Source organism: Tamandua tetradactyla, chromosome 2 (genome assembly GCF_023851605.1).
Source record: "Tamandua tetradactyla isolate mTamTet1 chromosome 2, mTamTet1.pri, whole genome shotgun sequence".
Taxonomy (NCBI): Eukaryota; Metazoa; Chordata; class Mammalia; order Pilosa; family Myrmecophagidae; genus Tamandua; species Tamandua tetradactyla.
Window position 1 is genome coordinate 84311957 of NC_135328.1, and position 26729 is coordinate 84338685.

The following is a 26729-nucleotide window of genomic DNA, read 5'->3' on the forward strand; positions in this document are numbered from 1 at the left end:
ATACTGTCTACAGGAAACACATCTTAGACCCAAAGATAAACATAGGTTGAAAGTGAAAGGTTGGGAAAAGATATTTCATGCAAATAACAACCAGAAAAGAGCAGGAGTGGCTATACTAATATCCAACAAATTAGACTTCAAATGTAAAACAGTTAAAAGAGACAAAGAATCTACTAATAAAAGGAACAATTAAACAAGAAGACATAACAATCATAAATATTTATGCACCAAACCAGAATGCCCCAAAATACATGAGGAATACACTGCGAACACTGAAAAGGGAAATAGACACATATACCATAATAGCTGGAGACTTCAATTCACCACTCTCATCAATGGACAGAACATCTAGACAGAGGATCGATAAAGAAATAGAGAATCTGAATATTACTATAAATGAGCTAGACTTAACAGACATTTATAGGACATTACATCCCACAACAGCAGGATACACCTATTTCTCAAGTGCTCATGGATCATTATCAAAGATAGACCATATGCTGGGTCACAAAGCAAGTCTTAACAAATTTAAAAAGATTGAAATCATACACAACACTTTCTCAGATCATAAAGGAATGAAGTTGGAAATCAATAATAGACGGAGTGCCATAAAATTCACAAATACGTGGAGGCTCAACAACACACTCTTAAACAACGAGTGGGTCAAAGAAGAAATTGCTAGAGAAATTAGTAAATACTTCAAGGCGAATGAAAACAAAAACACAACATACCAAAACCTATGGGACGCAGCAAAGGCAGTGCTAAGAGGGAAATTTATTGCCCTAAATGCCTATATCAGAAAAGAAGAAAAGGCAAAAATTCAGGAATTAACTGTCCACTTGGAAGAAGTAGAGAAAGAACAGCAAACTAATCCCAAAGCAAGCAAAAGGAAAGAAATAACAAAGATTAGAGCAGAAATAAATGAAATTGAAAACATGAAAACAATAGAGAAAATCAATAAGACCCGAAGTTGGTTCTATGAGAAAATCAATAAGATTGATGGGCCCTTAGCAAGATTGACAAAAAGAAGAGAGAGGATGCAAATAAATAAGATGAGAAATGGAAGAGGAGACATAACCACTGACCTCACAGAAATAAAGGAGGTAATGACAGGATACTATGAACAACTTTACGCTAATAAATACAACAATTTAGATGAAATGGACGGGTTCCTGAAAAGACATGAACAACCAACTTTGACTCAAGAAGAAATAGATGACCTCAACAAACCAATCACAAGTAAAGAAATTGAATCAGTCATTCAAAAGTTTCCTAAAAAGAAAAGTCCAGGACCAGACGGCTTCACATGTGAATTCTATCAAACATTCCAGAAAGAATTAGTACCAACTCTCCTCAAACTCTTCAAAAAAATCGAAGCAGAGGGAAAGCTACTTAATTCATTCTATGAAGCCAACATCACCCTCATACCAAAACCAGGCAAAGATATTTCAAAAAAAGAAAACTACAGGCCAATCTCTCTAATGAATATAGGTGCAAAAATCCTCAACTCAACAAAATTCTAGCAAATCGAATCCAACAACACATTAAAAGAATTATACATCATGACCAAGTAGGATTCATCCCAAGTATGCAAGGATGGTTCAACATAAGAAAATCAATTAATGTAATGCACCATATCAACAAATCAAAGCAGAAAAATCACATGATCATCTCAATTGATGCAGAGAAGGCATTTGACAAGATTCAACATCCTTTCCTGTTGAAAACACTTCAAAAGATAGGAATACAAGGGAACTTCCTTAAAATGATAGAGGGAATATATGAAAAACCCACAGCTAATATCATCCTCAATGGGGAAAAATTGAAAACTTTCCCCCTAAGATCAGGAACAAGACAAGGATGTCCATTATCACCACTATTATTCAACATTGTGTTGGAGGTTCTAGCCAGAGCAATTAGACAAGAAAAAAAAATACAAGGCTTCAAAATTGGAAAGGAAGAAGTAAAACTATCACTGTTTGCAGACGATATGATACTATACGTCAAAAACCCGGAAAAATCCACAACAAAACTACTAGAGCTAATAAATGAGTACAGCAAAGTAGCAGGTTACAAGATCAACATTCAAAAATCTGTAGCATTTCTATACACTAGTAATGAACAAGCTGAGGGGGAAATCAAGAAACGAATCCCATTTACAATTGCAACTAAAAGAATAAAATACCTAGGAATAAATTTAACTAAAGAGACAAAAAACCTATACAAAGAAAACTACAAAAAACTGTTAAAAGAAATCACAGAAGACCTAAATAGATGGAAGGGCATACCGTGTTCATGGATTGAAAGACTAAATATAGTTAAGATGTCAATCCTACCTAAATTGATTTACAGAATCAATGCAATACCAATCAAAATCCCAACAGCTTATTTTTCAGAAATAGAAAAACCAATAAGCAAATTTATCTGGAAGGGCAGGGTGCCCCAAATTGCTAAAAGTATCTTGAGGAAAAAAAACGAAGCTGGAGGTCTCATGCTGCCTGACTTTAAGGCATATTAGGAAGCCACAGTGGTCAAAACAGCATGGTACTGGCATAAAGATAGATATATCGACCAATGGAATCGAATAGAGTGCTCAGATATAGACCCTCTCATCTATGGACATTTGATCTTTGATAAGGCAGTCAAGCCAACTCACCTGGGACAGAACAGTCTCTTCAATAAATGGTGCCTAGAGAACTGGATATCCATATGCAAAAGAATGAAAGAAGACCCATATCTCACACCCTACACAAAAGTTAACTCAAAATGAATCAAAGATCTAAACATTAGGTCTAAGACCATAGAACAGTTAGAGGAAAATGTAGGGAGATATCTTATGAAACTTACAATTGGAGGCGGTTTTATGGACCTTAAACCTAAAGCAAGAGTGCTGAAGAAAGAAATAAATAAATGGGAGCTCCTCAAAATTAAACACTTTTGTGCATCAAAGAACTTCATCAAGAAAGTAGAAAGACAGCCTACACAATGGGAGACAATATTTGGAAACGACATATCAGATAATGTTCTAGTATCCAGAATTTATAAAGAGATTGTCCAACTCAACAACAAAAAGACAGCCAACCCAATTACAAAATGGGAAAAAGACTTGAACAGACACCTCTCAGAAGAGGAAATACAAATGGCCAAAAGGCGCATGAAGAGATGCTCAATGTCCCTGGCCATTAGAGAAATGCAAATCAAAACCACAATAAGATATCATCTCACACGCACCAGAATGGCCATTATCAACAAAACAAAAAATGACAAGTGCTGGAGAGGATGCGGAGAAAGAGGCACACTTATCCACTGTTGGTGGGAATGTCAAATGGTGCAACCACTGTGGAAGGCAGTTTGGCGGTTCCTCAAAAAACTGAATATAGAATGGCCATACAACCCAGCAATGCCATTGCTAGGTATCTACTCAAAGGGCTTAAGGGCAAAGACACAAACGGACATTTGCACACCAATGTTTATAGCAGCATTATTTACAATTGCAAAGAGATGGAAACAGCCAAAATGTCCATCAGCAGACGAGTGGCTAAACAAACTGTGGTATATACATACGATGGAATATTATGCAGCTTTAAGACAAGATAAACTTATGAAGCATGTAATAACATGGATGGACCTAGAGAACATTATGCTGAGTGAGTCTAGTCAGAAACTAAAGGACAAATACTGTATGGTCCCACTGATGTGAACCGACATTCGAGAATAAACTTGGAATATGTCATTGGTAGCAGAGACCAACAGGACTTAGAAACAGGGTAAGATAATGGGTAATTGGAGCTGAAGGGATACAGACTGTGCAACAGGACTAGATACAAAAACTCGAAAATGGACAGCAGAATAATACCTAATTGTAAAGTAATCATGTTAAAACACTGAATGAAGCGGCATCTGAGCTATAGGTTTTTTTTTGTTTGTTTGTCTGTTTGTTTGTTTGTGTCTTTTTTTTTACTATTATTATTATTTTTATTTTTTTCTCTATATTAACATTCTATATCTTTTTCTGTTGTTTTGCTAGTTCTTTTCCTAAATCAATGCAAATGTACTAAGAAATGATGATCATGCATCTATGTGTTGATGTTAAGAATTACTGATTGCATATGTAGAATGGAATGATTTCTAAATGTTGTGTTAATTTCTTTTTTTTCCTTAATTAATAAAAAAAATAAAATAAATTAAAAAAAAAAGTCAAGAGTTGGGGTTTATCAAACCATGGCAATTAGTACTAACTTACTGAAGCTTGTATAAGAGTAGCTTCCAGAATAATCTTAACTATTTGATCTCTCTTGGCCATTGATGCCTTATTTATTACATTTCTTTTCCCCTTTTGGTCAGGAAGCATTGTCAGTCCCACAGTGCCAGTACCAAACTCATCCCGTGACTCCATGTCCCATGTTATCAGGGAGATTTTCACCTCTGACTGTCACGTCCCAGGGAGGCTAATGATTTTCCTTGCAGAGCAACAAAACAGGTTTCCTGGATGCAACTCTTAGGGCTCTTGATGGGTAGTCTTAGCTTATCTCCTACAGAGATACATTTCATAAGGGCAAGCCTCAAAATCAAGGGCTTGCCCTCTTTTCTTTGGCATTTCCAATGGTGGAGAGGGTACCTGAGATTTTTCTAGATGGGAAAGCTTAATAGTTCCATATATATAAATGTATTTATTTATTTCCCCCCTTTGGCCGCTCAAGGGACTCGCCAAATACTTTTTTTGTTTTGTTTTGAGTGTGTGGTTCAGGATTTGAACCCGGGTCTACCGCATGGAAGGCGAGAATTCTACCACTGAACCACCTGTGCACCCTACAAATACTTTTTAATTAGCATCCCACCATGGTCTGAAATGTATCCTGGTATTCCATTAAGCCATAGAGAATCACAAGGCCTCATTCCCATTCTAGTTCCAAGACTTTGGGTTGTTGAAATATGCTTTCCAAACAGGTTGATTAAATTATGTGTTACTAAAAATTTAGATTCTAGGCATAGTAAACCTCTCTGCCTTTGGTGTCATAGAGCAGATGAAGGTCTAGAGTATATATGCTACCATTTTTTTTTTTTTAACATTTGTGACATACAAACATTCTTGACATGGTTACTCTCAGTGGCTCACAATATCATCACATAGTTGTATATTCATCACTATGATCATTTTTTTGAACATTTGCAACTCTCCAGCAAAAAAAAAAAAAAAGAGAGAAAAGGAAAAACTCATACATGCCGTACCCCTTACCACTCCCTTTCATTGACCACTAGTATTTCAATCCACTCAATTTATTTTAACCTTTTTCCCCTTATTATTTATTTATTTATTATCCATATTTTTTACTCATCTGTCCATACTGTAGATAAAAGAAGCATCAGACACAAGGTTTTCACAATCACACAGTCACATTGTGAAAACTATATCATTACACAATTATCTTAAAGAAACCTGGCTACTGGAACACAGCTCTACAGTTTCAGGCACTTCCCTCTAGCCACTCTTTATACATCTCAAGCTAAAAATGGAATATCTATATAATGCATAAAAATAACCTCCAGAATAACCTCTTGACTCTGTTTGAAATCTCTCAGCCACTAACACTTTATTTTGTCTTATTTCCCTCTTCCCCTTTTCAGTCGAGAAGGTTTTCTCAATCCCTTGATGCTGAGTCCCAATTCATTCTAGGATTTTTGTCCCACGTTGCTAGGAAGGTTTGCACCCCTGGGAGTCATGTTTCATGTAGAAAGGGGGAGGGCAGTGAGTTCGCATACCTACACTATCATCTTTTACCTGTATTCTGATTTACCTTAAACACAGCCAGATTGTCTTCATTTTTAACTTTAATTGAGGCCTCATTTCTTTTTTTTTAGATTTATTAATTAAAAAATAAAGAAACAAAATAAAACATCAACATACATAATCAGTAATTCACAATATCATCACTTAGTTGCATATTCATCATTTCTTAGAACACTTGCATTACTTCAGAAAAAGAAATAAAAGGACAATAGAAAAAGAAATAAAATGAGCACAGGAAAGAAAAAAAAAAGATTATACCTACCATGTCCCTTACCCCTTGCTTTCATTGATCACTAGCATTTCAAACTAAATTTAATTTAGCATTTGTTCCCCCTATTATTTATTTTTATTCCATATGTTCTACTCCTTTGTTGACAAGGTAGATAAAAGGAGCATCAGACACAAGGTTTTAACAATCACACAGTCACATTGTGCCAGCTGTATCGTTATTCAATCATCCTCAAGAAACATGGCTACTGGAACACAGCTCTACATTTTCAGGCAGTTCCCTCCAGCCTCTTCATTACATCTTGAATAACAAAATTATATCTACTTGATGCATAAGAATAGCCTCCAGGATAACCTCTCAACTCTGTTTGGAATCTCTCAGCCATTGACACTTTGTCTCATTTCCCTCTTCCCCCTTTTGGTCGAGAAGGTTTTCTCAATCCCTTGATCCTAAGTCTCAGCTCATTCTAGGGTTTTTCTCAATCCCTTGATGCTGAGTCTCAGCTCATTCCAAGATCTCTGTCCCATGTTGCCAGGAAGGCCATACCCCTGGGAGTCATGTCCCAGAGGGGTAGAGAGGGGTAGGGTGGTGAGACTGCTTGTTGTGTTGGCTGGAGAGAGAGGAGGCCTTATCTCTTTTTCAGTTACTTTAACTGTTATATGTATAGCTATGCTAACTTTCAGGGTTGTAGTACTTCATTTCTGGGTCTTAGATGTCACAGAGTTACTCAGAGTTCAAGGAAAATACCAGCTGATACACATATAGTTCAGTGTCTCAAAATCTGGAAATACATTTACAACTTCAAACTAAGTGTGGTTGCTACAAGGGCTTACAATCTAGGCTCTAGTTTTCTTAGAAGTATTTTCTGAAATAAGCATTAGCATATCCAAACTCAGTCTTATGTACTTCCCCTTGTATGTAGTAGATCTTTTTTCGCAATGCTTTCAGGACTTTCTGTTTCCTCTTCAATACTTGACAGGCTGATTAGTATATGTCTTGAATAGGCCTGTTTGCATTTATTCTATATGGATTTTGAGGGCCTCTTTGATTTGCATATTTTATTTGTACACCTCTTGTTGTCCATCATTTCCCTAAGATCCAGTTGTGTTTTTTTCATCTTTCTTGCTATTTGTTCTTTTTTGAGCTCTAGTTCAATTGTTCTGTCTTCTAGCTCACTTATTCCTCCTTCTACTTCTTTGAATCTGCTATCATGTATCTCTAGTATATTTTTAATTTGGTCTACTATAGCTTTCATTTCTGTGAGATCGGCCATTTTCCTATTTAACCATCCAATTTCTTTGTGCTCTTCTGGTGTCTTCCTGATATTATTTAATTCTTTATAAATATTCTTAAGTAGTTGTTCCATACTCTTTGTCTCCTTTGGAGTTTTGATTTTGTCATTTGGTTGAGCCATTTTTGTTTGGTTCTTCATGTGCTTTGTGATTTTCTGTTGTATTTGGAACATTTGATTATCTTAGTAAGGTAATTTTGCAAATAGGTTTGTTTCACTCGTCTACAGTTTTATATTTACTTGGTTGTGCATTGAATGTTTCCTTTTGCACTTGGTTTGTCAGTAATTCCCTACCAAAGAAAGGCTCATAGCTCATGTAGCAGTATAATTCTACTTGAGGGGCTATTAAAAGCTAGGCATGGGTGCATGGGTGGTTCCGTGACAGAATGCCCATCCACCATGTGTGAGACCTGGGCACTATTCCCAGTCCGTGCAAATAAAATAAAATAAAAATAAAAATATGAAAGAAAAGAAAAAAAAAAAAAACCCTGCGTCTCAACAGTGGTAGGCCCCAAAGTCAGAAGGAGGCCCCCCGAGACATATTTGGAATGAATTTAGATTGGTGCCCACAGAAGGAAAAGAAAATATATATTTTTAAAACATAAAAAATTAATAATAAAAAATAGAAATTAATAAAAAGTGCACATATAAAAGAAATATAAATATGTATAAGAATAAAAATACCAATAATACTAATAAAAATATAGAGGAAAAAATACTAAAAAGTGCAGAAAAAGAAAAAAACTAGAAAAAAGGTGTAAAACATCCTAGGCAGGTAGGGAGTTTGCCAGTCTGCCCCTACCACTTCTCACTAGCAGATGATGCTCTTGAGGCACCTCTCCCCTCAGGCCCTCCCTCCTGAGGCAGTGGTGGCTGGAGAGATGGCGTATGCGGCAGGGCAACTACTCCTGACTTGTGGTGGTGGCATAGCTGGTCCTTGTGCTGGATGCGGGAACATACCTGGACCCAGACAAATCTGCCATACTCATGCCCAGTGGACCAGCTATTTGCGGCACCCAGCCCGGCAACCACTCCTTGTGTCCCGGGGCACAGCTCTTTGTGGTCAATGGCCAGTCATGTCTCCAAGTCCTCCATGAGTGCTTCCAGCCATGAACCACCTAGGGAAGTTTCCCAAGTCAGCAGCTGGGCAGGCTGAGTGGTGCTGTGGTCAGTTCCTGCCTATCAGCACCTTCCTGCATACTGCGTCTTTCCCTGGCAGGGATCACTGCTGCTCTGACCCCCTTAGTCCCACCATTCCTATCTCCCTGCTTCTTTTCTCCCCAGGAATCTCTGAAGACCCTCTACAATGATGCACCCTCACCCCAACCAATGTCCCAATTATTCCCTCCCCATCCCTTATCTTGTCCCACTGAGTAAGGGTGAACTCAATCCACCCCACTCTGCCTTCTTCCCAGAGATCCTAATAGAGTGTTATCATTTGCATTTATCTAGTCAAAAGGTGATTTTCTTTACAAATACATCTTTGGCATATGAGCCGATAGTTATTGTACTTTCATCTAGGATGAATATCTGTGCGGATAGTGCTGTGTTTTGGAGGTGCAGATGTAAGCAAAATTGACACAGTGCCTGTTCTCATGGCATAGAATCATAAATCAAATACTGTACTGACAGATAAGTAAAATTAAAATTCTCAAAAACTCAGGTAAGGAAGAGGGGAATTTGACCATGGTCAGGAGGTGAAGATAACTTAATTGTGGAATTAACTGTTGAACTGAAATCTGAAGTAGTTAGAAAAGAATATAAAAGAAGTTATAGAAGTCTGAGCTCCATCGCAAAACTCTTGGCTCATAATTTCAAGAAGTCAGGCCCCAGAATCTGTGTGAACCCAAATAAACAAAATCCTCCCAAGTGATCTAATTCATCAAGGTGCTTTCTAAGTGAACTAATGAGAAAGAGCATGGGCTGGAGTGGGCTGTCCAGAGTCCAAGTTGAGGGAGCAGGATTTTCAGAGACCCCATGGTTGAGGGAACACTGCAACTTGGAGGAGTGAAAACGAGCCACTGAAGCAAGCATGTGAAATAGGCAGCATCATTCCAAGTGAGGTTAACAGTGGTAGGTGGTGGTAGTGATGAGAGGTAGGAGCAGTTGTCACAGGTCATTCTAGCTCATGTAGAGGATTTGAAGCACTGTCCGAAAGAGTGTTCTGTAGAAGACAGCTTTCAGGTCACGTGTGGTCATATTTGTAGTTTGGAAAGATCACAGCAGCCTTTTCTAATTTTTTGCTATTTATGAACTAGAAAAGAGTGGTCATTTATATTTTTTAAAGAGGCAAAAAAATAAAAATAAAAAATAAGACAGTTTTGTTGTTTTTATTTTCAGTTAAGCTAGTATAAATATGATTTTGGAATACCTCAGCACTCTCAGTGACCACTGTCATCATGGTCTTGTTTATCTCTATAGTCTGTGTAGAAATTGTTCCCAAACTTGACTGTGCCTGAGGATTGCCTGGAATATATAAGAAAGTATTGAAGTCTGACATCCACTCTAGAACTGTTGACTCATTATTTGGAGAAATGAGGCCCCCAAATCTATATTAACCAAAATAAGCAAAACCTTCCCAAGTGGTCCAGTGTATCTGAGGTAGTACAGGTCCCCTGGTCTCCAAACAGGTGTTAGGATATCACTGCTTGTTCCCAGCCTTTTCATATGAACAGGTAATACATTTTCATGTTACAAATGGGTAATACGAATGTCCGTTTGATGTTTAACATGTGTTATTGTTCTCACAGGTAGATGGCACAAACCTTCAAGGTTTTACCAATCAACAAGCAGTAGAGGTGTTGCGACATACAGGACAAACTGTGCACCTGACCCTAATGAGGAGAGGAGTGAAGCAGGAATCTGAGCTCACGTCTACAGAGGACATCACAAAAGATGTGGTTTTGTCACCTCCTAATGCCAACATCAGCAAAGGTAATATCAAATTGGTCTGGTTTCCCATTAGAATTTTATATCATTATATTTTTTCTGATTCTAAAATAATTTGAAGAATGGTTTCTGCCTTCAAGTATTCATTAAGAGCCAACTGAAAAGGACGTTTAATAAAGTTGGGATTAATTAGAACTGGGGATGTGCCCATTAACTAGAGAATGAGCTTCTGAATAAAGCACATTTCTTTCCTATTCGTTCAGTCATCATTTCTCAAGTAGAAACATGCATGCCATTTACCTTTCTGCCCCCTGCTTTTCCTTATCTTTGGATGTGATGGCAATGCTCTATTTTTGGTGAAAGGAACCAGTTTTAACCTGATTATTTATGTGGTCTCATGATGTCTATATGTTCACCCTTTCTAGTAAGCAAATTACTGAAATTCCCATGTAGCTCAGTGATGTAGAAGTTTGTTATTAGAAGGTAGGTTGTTAGCTGAAAATTGCTGTTTTATTGCTAAAACCATTCTGTTATTTACACCATGTGTGACTTCAGTATTAGGAGAAAGGGAGGCATATCAGTGGAGACATTTTTTGCTTCTTTGTTCCTATATGTACACATGTTTATTGAATAGTTTACCTTCTAAAAATAAATTGTGTTCTAGAGATTACGATTCTAGCTATATACCCCCCAAAATTGAAAATGCAGACTTGAACAGTTATTCATCCACCAGTGTTCATAGTACATTATTCACAACTGCCAAAAGTTGGAAAGAGTCCAAGTGTTCATCAACTGATGAATAGATAAACAAAGTATTGTATATTCATACAATGAAATATCATTCAGCCGTAAAAGAGAATGAAGTTTTGATATTTGCTACAATATACGAACCATAAAGACATCATTTTCGAATGAAATAAAGCAGAAAAAAGGGCAAATACTGTATGATCTCACTTATATGAAATAATTAGAATATGCAGATTCATATCGACAGAAAGTAGATATAGGTTTCCACGGTTGGAGGGCAGGAGTGTTTAATGGATACAGAGTTTCTGTTTGAAATGATGGAAACAATTCAGTAATGAATGGTAGCATACCTTTATACCTTTGTGAAAGTAATGAATACCACTGAATCGTACACTTGAAAGTGACTAAAAGAAGAAATTTTGAGTTCCATATGTTACCATAATAAAAAGTTAAAATTAGAACTAAAAGAAGCAACTAGCAAATACTATGAGGTTAAACAAATTGAAATCATTATATGAAAGGCATAACTACTAAAATGTTCTTATCTTTAAGAAAACTATGAAAAAGATCATGAAGATTCTTTATCTTTGAGGAGAAACACCAACATAATACCGATTGAAGAAGAAGGTAAACACCTGGAACCAGGTTATTATGCCCTTCTTTATTCTTTTTTTAAGAGAGATTCTTTTTAGAAACGAGATTATTTCTCTGTGGATACAGCAAATTGTAAATTGCTAAAAAATATTTTTCATAAAAGAAATGTTCGTAAGTCCCTATTTGAAGATGTGGTGAATGGCTTTGTTGATGTTTAATATGTAGTGGTAGTTCAATTATATCTCATTCATTTTCTTGCTGAATCATTCTTTCTCCCACTCCCCCACCCCCACCATCCCCTGACATTTATTTTTATTTACCCAGAACCCTTTTGGAATCCATCAGTTGTGCATGTGGTTTTAATTGAACCCCCTTGTTTCTATATAGCCAACATGTTTCTTTAGTGAGCAAATGATAATAGAATTATAATATATTGAAAAATAAACACTAGAGAAATATAAGCTTTTAGGAATGAAACTATCCAATACTGGAAGGCTTTTCCTCACTTCTTAATTTTAAAGACATTCTAATTTTTCATATTGGAAAGTGGGTTTGGAAAGGAATTTTACAAAGAAATTATTAAACCTTTCTGAGATTTATTTAAGCACAAGCCCAGAGTCCATCAAGCTGTTTAAAATTTTTTTAGATCAGTATTATTTTTATATGCAATTATGCTGGTGTGTTACTGCCATCTTTTTAGGCTGTGTGCTATCTTTACTTGTCAAGATTGCCCTAGATATTTTGATAACTTAAATCTGCTGGACAGAGTTCAAACCTGATTTCCTTTGTCTGATTCTGCCTTTTACCACATAATTTTGGAATACTCTTTAAGTTTGAAATTTGAGTGGTAAAAGGGCATAAGAAAATTAACTTAGTTCTCTCTAGTAGGATTTTTTATGAGTAGGAACTGTGATGAAATATGGAAATCTTTGACTCTGACTTTAACATTCTTCTCAACCAGTGTGTTGTTTTAACAGCATTTTGACTTCAATATTGTTTACATAATTGTTCAGTGATTTTTATTTCTTTTTTTTGTTTTTACTGGGATTCTAATTGTAGGGTTTATTTTAATGCACAATATTTATTTTTTATAGTGTAAAAATTTTTTAATTACATCTTCTCAGTGTCCATGTACTTAAATAGTTATCTATTAATTTCTTGCTTGTGTGTGATGGTTTTGCTAAGGCACGGCATGGGTCTTTTTATATGTTTTGAACCAAATAAAAATGAGAGATGAGATAACTTAGAGACCTATATGGCTTTTTATACAGGTGCCATTAAAGGACATCAAGTGAATCCTGGAGTAATAGGAAATGAAAGCTAAATATTGTCTGGATACTTTGCTGGAAATATGGTTAAGATTTAAGAGAAATCTCTTAAAATAGTATGATGTTGAATATACAAATGATAAGGCTCTAAATTAAATTATTAAAATATGTATGGAAATAAAAATAACCCATATTTTTTGTGAGGAACCTGACTTGGTCCAACAGATGGATTCTTTGTGCAGACTATTAAGATGCAGAGATAGTTGTCATTTGTCTCACTGGCTTCATTGTGTTGTCTATTTCAGAGTATCCATTACTAGCTGCTGAGACTGGAGAAATAGAAGATATGCAACCAGAGACTGCCTTGCTGACAAAGTGGCAACGGATTATGGGAATTAATTATGAAATAGTGGTAGGTTAGCTTACCATTCCTAGCTTATAGCTGTATTTCAGGAGGAAGTCCTTGCCATAATAAAAATGAACATCAGAATCTGTCCCAGAGAAGTAGCAAATGTCTGAGGCTTTTTTGGAAGGCCTCTAAGTGCTAATATGGATATTAAAAGTTCAGGTTAGAGAAAGTTGGATAGTGACCAATGAACTAAAATAAATGGGATGGAAATTTAGAATTCATAATTTATCAATATTTTAATATTTCTGGAAGTAGTATAAATAACATATGCAAGGAGGGATTTTTCTGATTCTTAAACTTGTGATTTGTAGAAAGAATACAAATAAAATGGCAGAGTTTACTTAAAAATAAAGCAAAATTTATCATGAACTGTGTACAGAATTGCAAAGTGACTCTTTCCCATTCTTTTTTCATTCTGTATATTTACTTTCTTTGAGAAGTTTAATTCTGCGTGCTTTTTTACCTATCATTGTTTTCATGCAGTCGTGAATACTAGCTTAACAGTTTATAAATCTAATATAGCAATTGTGATCTAAATTTTCTAAAAAGAGTTTTAGCAAAGTTGACACAAATTGTCAATCTTTAGATGAATGCCAGCAAATTTCAAGGATTTTGAAAGGAAAAATAAAATACCATGTTGGGTCAAACTTATTTGCTTATAATATTCATGTACCTTAGATTAGAAGAGATGAAAGACAATGGATAATAATTTCTAATATTAATAGCAAGCATTTATTGTGCGCTTGTTGCCAAGCTGGGTTCTAGTGTTCCGTTTAATTCTCATGACAATGACATTAAAGATGATTAACCATCAAATAAAAATTAGGTGAATACAGCTGTTGTTGCCATTTTCTTTCGAGTCAAGGAAAAATACAGTAAGGTCCAGCTTAACTGTGGTTAATTTAACATGAAAAGAAAGTTCAGATATTTCTTCTGTTGGGTAGACATCAGCGTGGCTTGAATGAATAGCTCTTCAGTTTGCAAATGAATAGTGAAGGTGGTCCTTGGACTAGCCATTTGGTCACAGAAGGTCAGACCAGAGATTGAACTTTATTGCCCTTTCCGTACATGCTCTCTTGTTGACACTCCCAGTAATCTGTCGATGGCAGAAGTGTGCTATAAATTAGAAAGCACTAAGTTATTTATTGGCCCTGATCAAAGACAAATAGAGATCTAATTTCAGATCATTAGCTATCTAGTTATAGAGTATAAATGAAATCACAGAAGGAGCAGTGTAGAAGGAAGGACTGATTGACATTATTACTGTGGACCTGGAAGGTTCCAAGAGGAAGTGATATCTAAATTGATTATATTTGTTTACTGACTTTAAAAAATGTGTATTATGTATATATACATATATGTATATGAAACATCAAATTTACATTACAATTCGGTGGCATTAATTACATTCATAATGTGCTAACATCACCACCCTCCTTTATCACAAAAATTGGGCTTTCAGGACTAGGAAGGAATTCATCCAGCGGTAGTTTCAAAGCCAGATAATGTAGTTTCTGATATTAAGCCTGCACATATTATCGTTGAGATATGAAAGAGGTATCTTTTTTTTTTCTATATTCACGCACATTTTATTTCACTCAAAGGAAAAATTTTGTTACTGAATTTTGCATGAAACAAAGTTATTGTAAATCTATATTGTGTTTTTTTATTAATTAAAGAAAAAAAAAATTAACCCAACATTTAGAAATCATTCCATTCTACATATGCAATCAGTAATTCTTAACATCATCACATAGATGCATGATCATCATTTCTTAGTACATTTGCATTGATTTAGGAAAAGAACTAGCAAAACAACAGAAAAAGATATAGAATGTTAATATAGAGAAAAAAATAAAAATAATAATAATAGTTAAAAAAAAGACACAAACAAACAAACAGACAAACAAACAAAAATAAACCTATAGCTCAGATGCCGCTTCATTCAGTGTTTTAACATGATTACTTTACAATTAGGTATTATTCTGCTGTCCATTTTCGAGTTTTTGTATCTAGTCCTGTTGCACAGTCTGTATCCCTTCAGCTCCAATTACCCATTATCTTACCCTGTTTCTAAGTCCTGTTGGTCTCTGCTACCAATGACATATTCCAAGTTTATTCTCGAATGTCAGTTCACATCAGTGGGACCATACAGTATTTGTCCTTTAGTTTCTGACTAGACTCACTCAGCATAATGTTCTCTAGGTCCATCCATGTTATTACATGCTTCATAAGTTTATCTTGTCTTAAAGCTGCATAATATTCCATCGTATGTATATACCACAGTTTGTTTAGCCACTCGTCTGCTGATGGACATTTTGGCTGTTTCCATCTCTTTGCAATTGTAAATAACGCTGCTATAAACATTGGTGTGCAAATGTCCGTTTGTGTCTTTACCCTTAAGCCCTTTGAGTAGATACCTAGCAATGGTATTGCTGGGTTGTATGGCCATTCTATATTCAGTTTTTTGAGGAACCGCCAAACTGCCTTCCACAGTGGTTGCACCATTTGACATTCCCACCAGCAGTGGATAAGTGTGCCTCTTTCTCCGCATCCTCTCCAGCACTTGTCATTTTTTGTTTTGTTGATAATGGCCATTCTGGTGCATGTGAGATGATATCTTATTGTGGTTTTGATTTGCATTTCTCTAATGGCCAGGGACATTGAGCATCTCTTCATGTGCCTTTTGGCCATTTGTATTTCCTCTTCTGATAGGTGTCTGTTCAAGTCTTTTTCCCATTTTGTAATTGGGTTGGCTGTCTTTTTGTTGTTGAGTTGGAAAATCTCTTTATAAATTCTGGATACTAGAACATTATCTGATATGTCGTTTCCAAATATTGTCTCCCATTGTGAAGGCTGTCTTTCTACTTTCTTGATGAAGTTCTTTGATGCACAAAAGTGTTTAATTTTGAGGAGCTCCCATTTCTTTCTTTCTTTCTTCAGCGCTCTTGCTTTAGGTTTAAGGTTCATAAAACCGCCTCCAATTGTAAGTTTCATAAGATATCTCCCTACATTTTCCTCTAACTGTTTTATGGTCTTAGACCTAATGTTTAGATCTTTGATCCATTTTGAGTTAACTTTTGTATAGGGTGTGAGATACGGGTCTTCTTTCATTCTTTTGCATATGGATATCCAGTTCTCTAGGCACCATTTATTGAAGAGACTGTTCTGTCCCAGGTGAGTTGGCTTGACTGCCTTATCAAAGATCAAAAGTCCATAGATGAGAGGGTCTATATCTGAGCACTCTATTCAATTCCATTGGTCGATATATCTATCTTTATGCCAATACCATGCTGTTTTGACCACTGTGGCTTCATAATATGCCTTAAAGTCAGGCAGCGCGAGACCGAAAGAGGTCTCTCTTTTTTTTTTTTCCTTTTTTTTTATTAATTAAAAAAAGAATTAACAAAACAATTAGAAATCATTCCATTCTACATGTGCAATCAGTAATTCTTAATAACATCACATAGTTGCATATTCATCATCTCTTAGTACATTTGCATCGATTTAGAAAAAGAAATAAAAAAATAAAAAGACAACAGAATAAGAATTAAAACATTAATAGAAAGAAAAAAAAAACAAAAAACCTATACCTCACATGCAGCTTCATTCAGTGTTTTAACATAATTGCATTACAGTTGGGTAGTATTGTGCTGTCCATTTCTGAGTTTTTATATCCAGTCCCGTTGTACAGTCTGTATCCCTTCAGCTCCAATTACCCCTTCTCTTTTTTTTTTTTTTTTAATTAACGGAAAAAAAGAAATTAACCCAACATTTAGAAATCATACCATTCTACATATGCAATCAGTAATTCTTAACATCATCACATAGATGCATGATCATCATTTCTTAGTACATTTGCATCGGTTTAGAAAAACTAGCAACATAACCGAAAAAGATATAGAATGTTAATATAGAGACAAAATTAAAAGTAATAATAGTAAAGTCAAAACAAAACAAAACAAAACAAAACAAAAACCTATAGCTCAGATGCAGCTTCATTCAGTGTTTTAACAAGATTACTTTACAATTAGGTATTATTGTGCTGTCCATTTTTGAGTTTTTGTATCTAGTCTTGTTGCACAGTCTATATCCCTTCAACTCCAATTGCCCATTATCTTACCCTGTTTCTACCTCCTGCTGGACTCTGTTACCAATGACATATTCCAAATTTATTCTCGAGTGTCTGTTCACATCAGTGGGACCATACAGTATTTGTCCTTTAGTTTTTGGCTAGACTCACTCAGCATAATGTTCTCTAGGTCCATCCATGTTATTACATGCTTCATAAGTTTATCCTGTCTTAAAGCTGCATAGTATTCCATCGTATGTATATACCACAGTTTGTTTAGCCACTCTTCTGTTGATGGAGATTTCGGCTGTTTCCATCTGAAAGAGGTCTCTTTTAATGAGAGTGTTTTTCTATGACTTAGTTTCCTTAACTATAAAATAAAGAGAATTAGGTAGATGATCTTTAGTGTGCCTTCTGATTTTGATATTTCAATTATTGGATTCTGTGTAAAAGTGGTTGATTTCCTAGCATTGTTCATTATTTTAGTGTAATAGGAGAAAAAAAAGAATTTTATTCTCTTGTTTTAAGCTTTAATACACTTTTAAAGACCAATTGTTCCCTGTTGTGGTATAAGGTCAGGAGTGTGGGCTCTAGATTCAGTGGGCTTAGGTTCAGAGCTCTGTTCTAGTCTGGGATGCTGGGTCAGGGTACCCTCTCTGCACTTCATTTTCCTAATTTTTGAAACAAGGACAGATGTCGTACTCACTCATAAATAGCAAATGAGATCATCTATGTGAAAGTAAAAGGTTAAGCACAATCCCTGGCACATAGTGATTGCTAAGTAAATGTGTATCTTTTCTGTACTGTTGTTTGAGCTCAGGTTTTTTATCTTATCCATGATGGTTTTTACTTCCTGCCATCTTTTACAAGCATGTATAGGCTCTGAAAATTGTTCTGGGTCCCTGCAGCTGGCTGCTTCCTTTCAACTTCTGTTGGTTGAGGAAACAGATGGACATTTGTACTCTTTCAGAGGCAAAGCTTTGCCGCTTTACAGTAAAAATTTTTGAAGCTTTACGGTAAGGTTTGTTCATCTTTGGGTGAACATGAATATGTGTATAAGTAGGAAAACAAACAAAAGGATGTTATAATTATCAGTGATCTTTCTCCTTTCAGGTGGCCCAAGTGAGCAAGTTCAGTGAGAACAGTGGGCTGGGGATAAGTTTGGAAGCAACAGTGGGACATCATTTTATCCGATCTGTTCTACCAGAGGGTCCTGTTGGGCACAGTGGGCAGCTGTTCAGTGGAGACGAGCTATTGGAGGTAAGGAGCTAGCCACGAGTTCTCCTTGAACAAGGATCAGAGAATGCAGGGAAGTGAACATGGTGAATATCCTTTTGAGAGATCTGCAAATAAAAATCCACCCTAAGAAGAAATATCCAGTCTGTATATATAATGATCTATGTACCCAATTCTATGTTTTCGTTTTTTATTAGGTCCATAGAACTATAAAAATTTTCTTTAACATTTTTCAAAAAACATTTAAAACTCAGTTTTTAGAAAAGATAATGGTTTGTATGTTTCAAAAATCACAAAGATATACAGTGAAAAGTATCCTTCTTATCTCCCTTCTACCCAGTTCCCATCACCCTTCAGCAGACAGCTACTGTGATTTCATACAGTATGTGCCAATTTCCATTTAGATTTTTTCACTTAATAATTACATAAAATACCAATTTTTAAATAACCTTTTCCTTGTCCCCTTCATTCTTTGGGAATATTTGTATAAACGCTCCATCCCAAACTCCTATCCTGGCACATCAAATCTGGGTGAAAGCCAATGATTTTTCTGAGAGGTTTTTTAATAAGATCCAGTTCCAAAAAAACTCTAAACTTGACTGTAAATTGTTTTAGGTAGTGTTACTACAAGTCCATTTATAGTTCTAGGTCTGGCTGGATTATAGTAACAACCATTGTAATGTTAAATTTTATTAAATGAAAACCATTTTTGAAGGAATATTCGTGTTACAAGACCCTGTTCTTTTTTGGAACTTTTTTTTCTTTCGAACAGGTTAACGGCATAACTTTGCTCGGGGAAAATCACCAAGATGTGGTGACTATTTTAAAAGACCTGCCCATAGAAGTGATAATGGTGTGCTGTCGCCGAACTGTTCCGCCTGCTGCCCAGCCGGGATCAGACAGCCTGGACTTAGGGGATATCCAGCTAATGGAAAAGGTATCAGGTTTCAGACATCTGATAATGTCCAGTTGGGATCTATAATAGAAGGACTTAACATTTTTTAAGTCTCTTTTTTTCTTGGGGATAGGGGTGGGGACGAGCTGGTATTTGATTTCCCGACATAGCACATGGTTTGTAGTCAGCTGGCCTCGGAGGCAGACCTGGATTTTAAGCAGACCTGATGCTTACTAGCTGTTCCACTTTGGGCAAATCACTTCACATTTTTGAACCTTACTTTTCTCTTCTGTAAAGTGTAAGTGCTGGCCTCAGAGGGTTGCTCTGAAGGCTAAATAAGGTAATTTATTGCACAGTATGTGCTTGTATAATTTATTCACAGTTTTCCTAGGAAATAGACATTGTCCCTATTATGAAATATGTAAATAGTATATCTGTAGTGTATAGTAAGAGATACATATTTATTTCCTACTCACTATTGGCACATAGTGCTCAGTGACTGGCCACATATTGGGTACATCATTTCTGTTTATGTAGATCTTATTTGCATACTGTGCATACTTTTATAACGTGAGAAATTTGAGCACATAGTATATATCATGGTTTACTGTGAAATACAGAAATACCCATTTTCCTATTCTTTCCTTTCCATTATGATCAAAATGCCAAGAAATGGAATAGATGTGCTTTTCTAAGACATGTGATAGATATCTAGTGCTAAGATTTACATTTCACATGATTTGCAGTCTAGTCAAATTTCATTTAAGGTACAGTGAGAGAAGATAACTTGGATTTGAGTATGCTTGAGTACTATAATGAAAGGCTCAAACAATGGGATAATGTTGCAAGCTTTCTTTGAAGAGTAAGGTACAAAGTCTAATGTTCCGGACGATTAGGGCAGGATAGGATCAGAAACGTAATTCCAACTTGTGTGAACTCAAAGGCCAGCACCGTGTCTATCCATGCAGATTTGTATGTGCTATAAATGAGATTATTATAATCAAGCACGTGGACAGACTTGCATCCGGAGTCCGAGGCTGTGAAATAATGGATTAAAGAAAAAGTTAATAAGCAAATTTAAATTTCTTCTTTGTGGACACAGCCTTCTTAAATTTAACGTTCCTAGAGATGAACAAAGTTGAATTAATCTAGATTCACTGTCATGTTTTTTTTTTATGGAAAGAAGCTAAAGTTTTGATACTTTTTGCTGGGTTCTTTATATATATTGCTTCATTTTATCCTCAAAACATTCTATAAGAATGGGTAACTATGAAGCTCAGGTTAAGAATATTACTCTAGACAACACAGATAGGAAATCACGGAGACAGACTCCATGTCCAGGCCAGTCTGACTTCAAATCTTATGTCTTGTCACTGTGCTCATTGACTTATTAATAAAATAATCACAAGTCACAGCATTCTGGAACCCTTGATTGTGTGAAGTATGTCACTTCTGTACATATCCATTTTTCTTGTTTTTTTTTTTATATTTCTCATAAGAATTATTTTCATTTAGTTTCAAAATAGCTTTGCTTTTTTTTTTGATTGTAGAGGTGATTCATACACTTGTGAAAAAAATGAATATAATCTACAATCCTACTAAGTTGTAACCATAATGTATTTTTAAAGGAAATCTTTGAGCCTTATCTTTCTAATACTTATTACAGCTTAGGTAGTTCTTCCTCTGTAACAACTTTCAATAATTGCTGCTAGAATATAATTCCTAAAGGTTTCAAGATAAGCAGCTGTTGTTTTTATTTCAGAGTATTTTGCTCTGAGAAAATACGCTGGGTAAATGCTGGGAAATCTCCCTGTTGTAACATTGGTACATTTATCTGCTGATCTGTTGCCTCTGAAATAAGAGCTGTCGGGTCTGTTGTCCAGCCTCATGTAGACCTAGGAGAATTCACTGGGTCTTCGGAGACAGAGGATCCCATGCTGGCCGTGCCCGATGTGGGTGAGAATGCCGAGGGGGCGCAGGGACCTCTGGCCATGTGGGAGGCCGACATTCAACACATAGAGCTGGATAAAGAGAGCAGAGGACTTGGCTTTAGCATTTTAGATTATCAGGTAAGTAGAACCTGCTTTCAACAATATATTTTTTTAAAGACAACACCTTCAAGGTATATTTTTGGTAACAGAAAAAGCAGACAATATTTTAGAGTCATCAGACATTTGCTTATTTCTAGTGATCTTCCAAAATAGTTATCTATATGATTCATTTGTTCTTTTGATTATCTAAAGGAGTTTCTTTTAACATTGAATTCATTAAGATATTTGAAACTTGGGAACTTTAAGAAGAAGTAGAACACATTTTAGAGAATGTCATAGAAATGTAACTTTATTTTGTCATATAAGGAGTATATTTATTTGTATTTCTATGCTTAATATTTACAAGTCATACTTTAATGGTAAGACAAAGTAGCAGATATTTTTTTTCTGTTGTCTGAAGTGAATGATAGATTTAAAGTTGGATATGTAGTAAATTCTGGTATTCCCATCATTTGACAAAACTTATGAATATTGTGTTAAGTTGGTCAGGTGCTGCCTACATCTTTACCCAACACTGTTGTATACTGTGCTGAGTAACTGAGGAGGTTCTGAAGGCTGTCTGAGAAGCACAGCTGTTGCTCCTCCTTAATTAATACTCAACCAAAAATCCATCTCAGGTGGCTCCAGGGAGCTGTGTTCTTCATAGGCCCTGATGCAGACCTTATTCTAATATGAAGGTTACTATGTATCTGAAAATACTGCATTGCCAGATACTATATGGCCTGTCTACTAGATTGCTTCATTTCAAAATTAAATATTCACATGTACCTTTAAACTAAAAGCAAGGGCCACAATCATTTTATTTCTGTTGGCGGAGCCAATCTGACTTTTTAATTTAATCACTAATTGTAATAGGCAGAATATCTGATGTTACATAAGAATGGTATTTGTTCCTCGGATTCAGAGCGAAGGAGAATCTCGTACACTTTTTGAATTTAATAAATTATGTTTACTGTGCTTGAAAGTGATCTCATAGAAATGCAAAATATGCAGTTAGTAGCGCAGTGCCATACAGCAACCTTACCTGGGAGACTAAGTGAGAGCCGGGCCCTCTCTTCTGAACACTCATCTCGTGGGGAGTGCATGTTCTACACGGTAGCATCCTAGTTGACAAAGCTTGCTCTTGATAATTCACATACCTGACGTTTTTGTTTATTGTGAAAAATAACATACAAGAAGCAATACATTTCAAAGCACATTGCAACAATTAGCTGTAGAACAGATTTTGAAGTTTGGTATGGGTTACAGTTCCACAATTTTAGGTTTTTCCTTCTAGCTGTTCGAAAACACTAGAGGCTAAAAGAAATGCCAGTCTAATGATTCAGCAACCATGCTCATTTGTTAAATGCTATCTTCTCTGCTATACTCCTCCTTCTCCTTTGATCCTTCTCCCTATACCTGACATTTAACCTCAGGTACTAGTTATAAAATTATGACAATTATTGTCAAAAATTAAAATGATCATTCCAAAGTGTTCTAAACCATGTAAGAGGGCTGCTCAGGAACAATGGAAAGTGAGGGTGTCTATTTCCTCAGCTCTCTGTAATGGGGATAACCTTTGTCCAGATAATTCAATGGAAGTTTTGTGTAATTTATTTTTAAACACTTGAAACAATTACCTATTCATTACATTTCAGAGTAAATAGCTTTTAAACACTTGCTTGCATGCTGACGCCTCTTTCCATTCTGTCAGGACCCAGTTGATCCAGCAAACACCGTGATTGTCATCCGTTCCTTGGTGCCCGGCGGTGTGGCTGAAAAGGATGGACGCCTTCTCCCTGGGGATCGGCTCATGTTTGTCAATGATGTGAACTTGGAAAACAGCAGTCTTGAAGAGGCTGTGCAAGCGCTGAAGGGTGCACCAGCAGGAACTGTGAGAATAGGAGTTTCCAAGCCTTTACCCGTAAGAATTCACATTTTATTGATTTCCTTTTTTATCTGTTAACTTGCTTTTAGGCTCAAGTGTAGACAGGATTCAGTCGTCTCTTCTGGTATTTTTCATCAACGTGGTTATTGGCTCCATGGTATAGAGAGTTAATTTTGAGTAATATTTTTAGAAGGACAAGGGAAGGAAAATAACTGGAAGTTCAGAAATAAATTTATAACATTGCTTTGTGTTGACTTTTGGTATTTTTTTTAAAGTCATGATGAATACAAAATCAAATATTTCCAAAGAAATATGGCTTATAATATTTATAACAATGTAATGAGCTATTAGAGAAATTAATAGCATTAATAACTAGGAGTGCAATCTTTAATCTCAGTGGAATAAGGCAGAATCTCTGTCCGAATGGCTTAGGCTTCTATATTGCTTCTGTCTATGTACTGTTCTTGTGTGGTTCATATTTGCTATCTGATTACTGCAGAGCACAAATTTGAACTTTCCAAAGTGAATTCATCAGCCTGGGCTCTCCTGCTAGGAGAAAATAGTCCCCATATCATGAACTATTGTAGTATTAGAAACAACTAATGAATTTAGGCTACATAATGGCAATATCTTTTATTAGCTGTAGTGATTACCACATGGTACTTACCAGTGTATTGCATTTAAATATTTCAAATATTTAAATATTTGAAAATATTTTCAATACTTGTGGGCTGTTTTCAGGGCATAAATACATTTTTAAGAGAAAGGAAAAATGTATCTTCCTTTAAGAAAACAAAGTACATAAATGTATTGCCATAAAAATTGATAAGAATTTATTGACTTTGTGCAAGAATTTGTTCAAATACTAAGCTTTGTTAATATATTTAGTGTTAAATTATGTGTCCTTTTTGTTTCACAAAGAACTTCAGATAATCCATAAAAATATATTTATGGAAGAAAAAAGAAAGAGAGTGGAGGGAAAGAGGATGAGTACCATAAACCAACCTAAAGTTAAACCAGGATTGTAGATATCAGAGCAAAAGACCAATACAAAGGGGAATGTAAGAATGGAGCTTAGCCATTAGGGACTGACTCTACATGTTTAGTAAGTCTGGACCATAGGTGCGGTTTTGATCTTTCTGTTGGAAAAAAGGAAACGGCAAAATGAGTTAATATATGTTTTTACTGTCCTTATGGAGAAACCATACAAGTTATTTTGGGCCCAGCAGTATTTTTTACTAGCTAGTTCCAAAGTAACTGTCTTTCATGAGAATATCTTGTATTTCAAATTCAGTATGTATTGCAACATAGCAGAGATAAATCTGTTATGTAAAGCAAGGTCTAATAAGAATTAAACTCCCATGGAGAAAGAGGGAAAAATAATTTTTCCAATTAATAAATCTTCTGTATATATTGCTGATGCAGGATAATATAGGCAAGACAATTATCTAAATATTTTAGCCCATTTTATCTGAGATTGAAATAAAAATGTTAGGTTTTCTGTGATTATGTTCCAAATTATATTATGATAGCTAGGGATTCCAATTTAAGCAAACCGCGTACATGTAAGAGAATTTTTTTAAAGCCCTTCTAAATTAAGAAACTTTGCTTTAGGGTAACTTTCCTTATCAAGTAAATTACGTTCTTTCAAATAATATTCTAGTAAGGATGACAGAGAGAAGTATATCCTTCTTTTAAATATTTGTGTTCTTCTGCACCTTCTTTTATACCTTAACCCATACAACCTGCCTTATTTTCATATTAGGAAATCATTGTTTTGCCAGAATATTTGACAGATAAGAATGATCAGAAAATTATTTTAATATGAAAAATTGTTGGCTTTGATAGTCTTTTATAGGAAGAAGAATGATAAAATTACTAGGAAGGAATTCTCATCTACCAGAAAAAGCCAGTTATGGAACAAGCAACCTCACTGTGCCTGAACTCATAAAATGTGAAGCATGAATATGTATCGTATTGTGTACTCTTCTCTGTTAAAGTCATATCATTTGAAAGCCTTCCTATTTTTTCTTCCCCCCTCCCTGTCTCCCACCTTTCTTTCTCTCCTTCTGTTTTCTCTCCCTTTCGTGACCTCAACACTGAGCTTCACACTGTCCCCGCAGCTTTCACCAGAGGAAGGTTATGTTTCTGCTCAGGAGGATTCCTTTCTCCCCCCGCCACAGCCCCGCCAGGAGGAGGGCTCAGCTGACAAAGCCCTCTCCGGGGCTGGCTCGGCTCGGGTTAGTGGCCACAGCTTGTCAAGCTTTCAGAAATCTCATGTTTCTGATTTTGCCTTTCGTATTTTTTGTTCGTTATGTTTTAGAAAACTAAGCATGTTCTCTCTCATTCCCATGGTTCTCACGGTTGAAAATGGGAACAAAACAAACAGTAATAAGTGTGGAAAATAATGGTTGGATTTGTGGGGAAAATGGAATTTAGCAACACATTATGTCAACATGAAATGACCTGACATTGCAGGAAAACTCATTTGTTCTGATTTCATACTGGGGTGTCTCTAGGCATTCTTGAGCTGTTTTCCATATTCAGTCATAAGGCAGTGTTTCGTCTACGTTTTAATGAGAGAACAAGCATATATTTTTTTCCATTATTTATTAATAGTGTGAAAATCGCATAAGTTGGTTTAGTTTTTAAGAACACAAAAGCTTTGAGAAGAGGTGAAAACCCATGTTTTCTATGATTATATATATCTCATTTACTAGAACATTTTAATTAAAATTTTATTTCTGCTTAATCTACATGCAAAACCATTCACTGGAATATGTGTTTAGGGGCCACTGGGAGGCACTTTGATGAAAAAAGAAAAAAGTAATTCCTGCCCTTCAGGGGCAACAATATTCAATAATTAAAATGTAAAATTAAATATCAGATATAAATATACATACGATACTTAGGCACTATAAATATAACGAATTATACATCCTATTCAAAGTAATGGTAGGAGCTGTCAAACCCAGGTTGCTGGGTTAACGGTTTTTTGTTTGTTTTGTTGGCAACTGTCACCCACTGCCAATAGAAAAGAATATGCCCTGATTTTTAAGTACTTGTTTTAGTATCATTAGACTTGAAAGAGATTTAAAGCCTGTCACATTCTTCATTATGTGCTTATCACTGGTTGTGTACATCTTTCTTTAAACCAGAGTATGAATTATTCTTTGACCCTACATATGATTTTAGTAATCCTAATTTTAGGGAAGACAGTTCTCTTTATTAATATTATCAAAGTGCAAACACCTAAAATAGTCATCTGGAAAGTTTTGGTATAGATGATAATAAATGCAATAATTTCACAGTACAATACTTAAAATACCAGAGAACATTTGGCCCTAGTCTCCATGGGCATTATGTTAGCACTTCAAAGCTAGATAGTTTTAG

General features: G+C 35.6%; 1 protein-coding gene across 9 annotated transcripts in view; it reads left to right on the plus strand.

Annotated features, from left to right (window-relative positions):
- The window catches only part of MPDZ (multiple PDZ domain crumbs cell polarity complex component), a 181164-nt gene that overhangs the window by 68504 nt on the left and 85931 nt on the right, over positions 1–26729 (plus strand). For 7 of the 9 annotated variants that reach the window (XM_077148179.1, XM_077148181.1, XM_077148183.1 and 4 more), the window contains exons 11-17: positions 10059–10242; positions 11497–11589; positions 13112–13218; positions 18401–18547; positions 19296–19460; positions 21302–21487; positions 23163–23372. In XM_077148179.1, coding sequence (XP_077004294.1) covers positions 10059–10242; positions 11497–11589; positions 13112–13218; positions 18401–18547; positions 19296–19460; positions 21302–21487; positions 23163–23372 — 1092 coding nt within the window. Of the gene's footprint in view, positions 1–10058; positions 10243–11496; positions 11590–13111; positions 13219–18400; positions 18548–19295; positions 19461–21301; positions 21488–23162; positions 23373–25459; positions 25577–26729 lie in introns of all 9 variants that reach the window. The other 2 variants (XM_077148187.1, XM_077148182.1) reach the window with 2 other exon arrangements.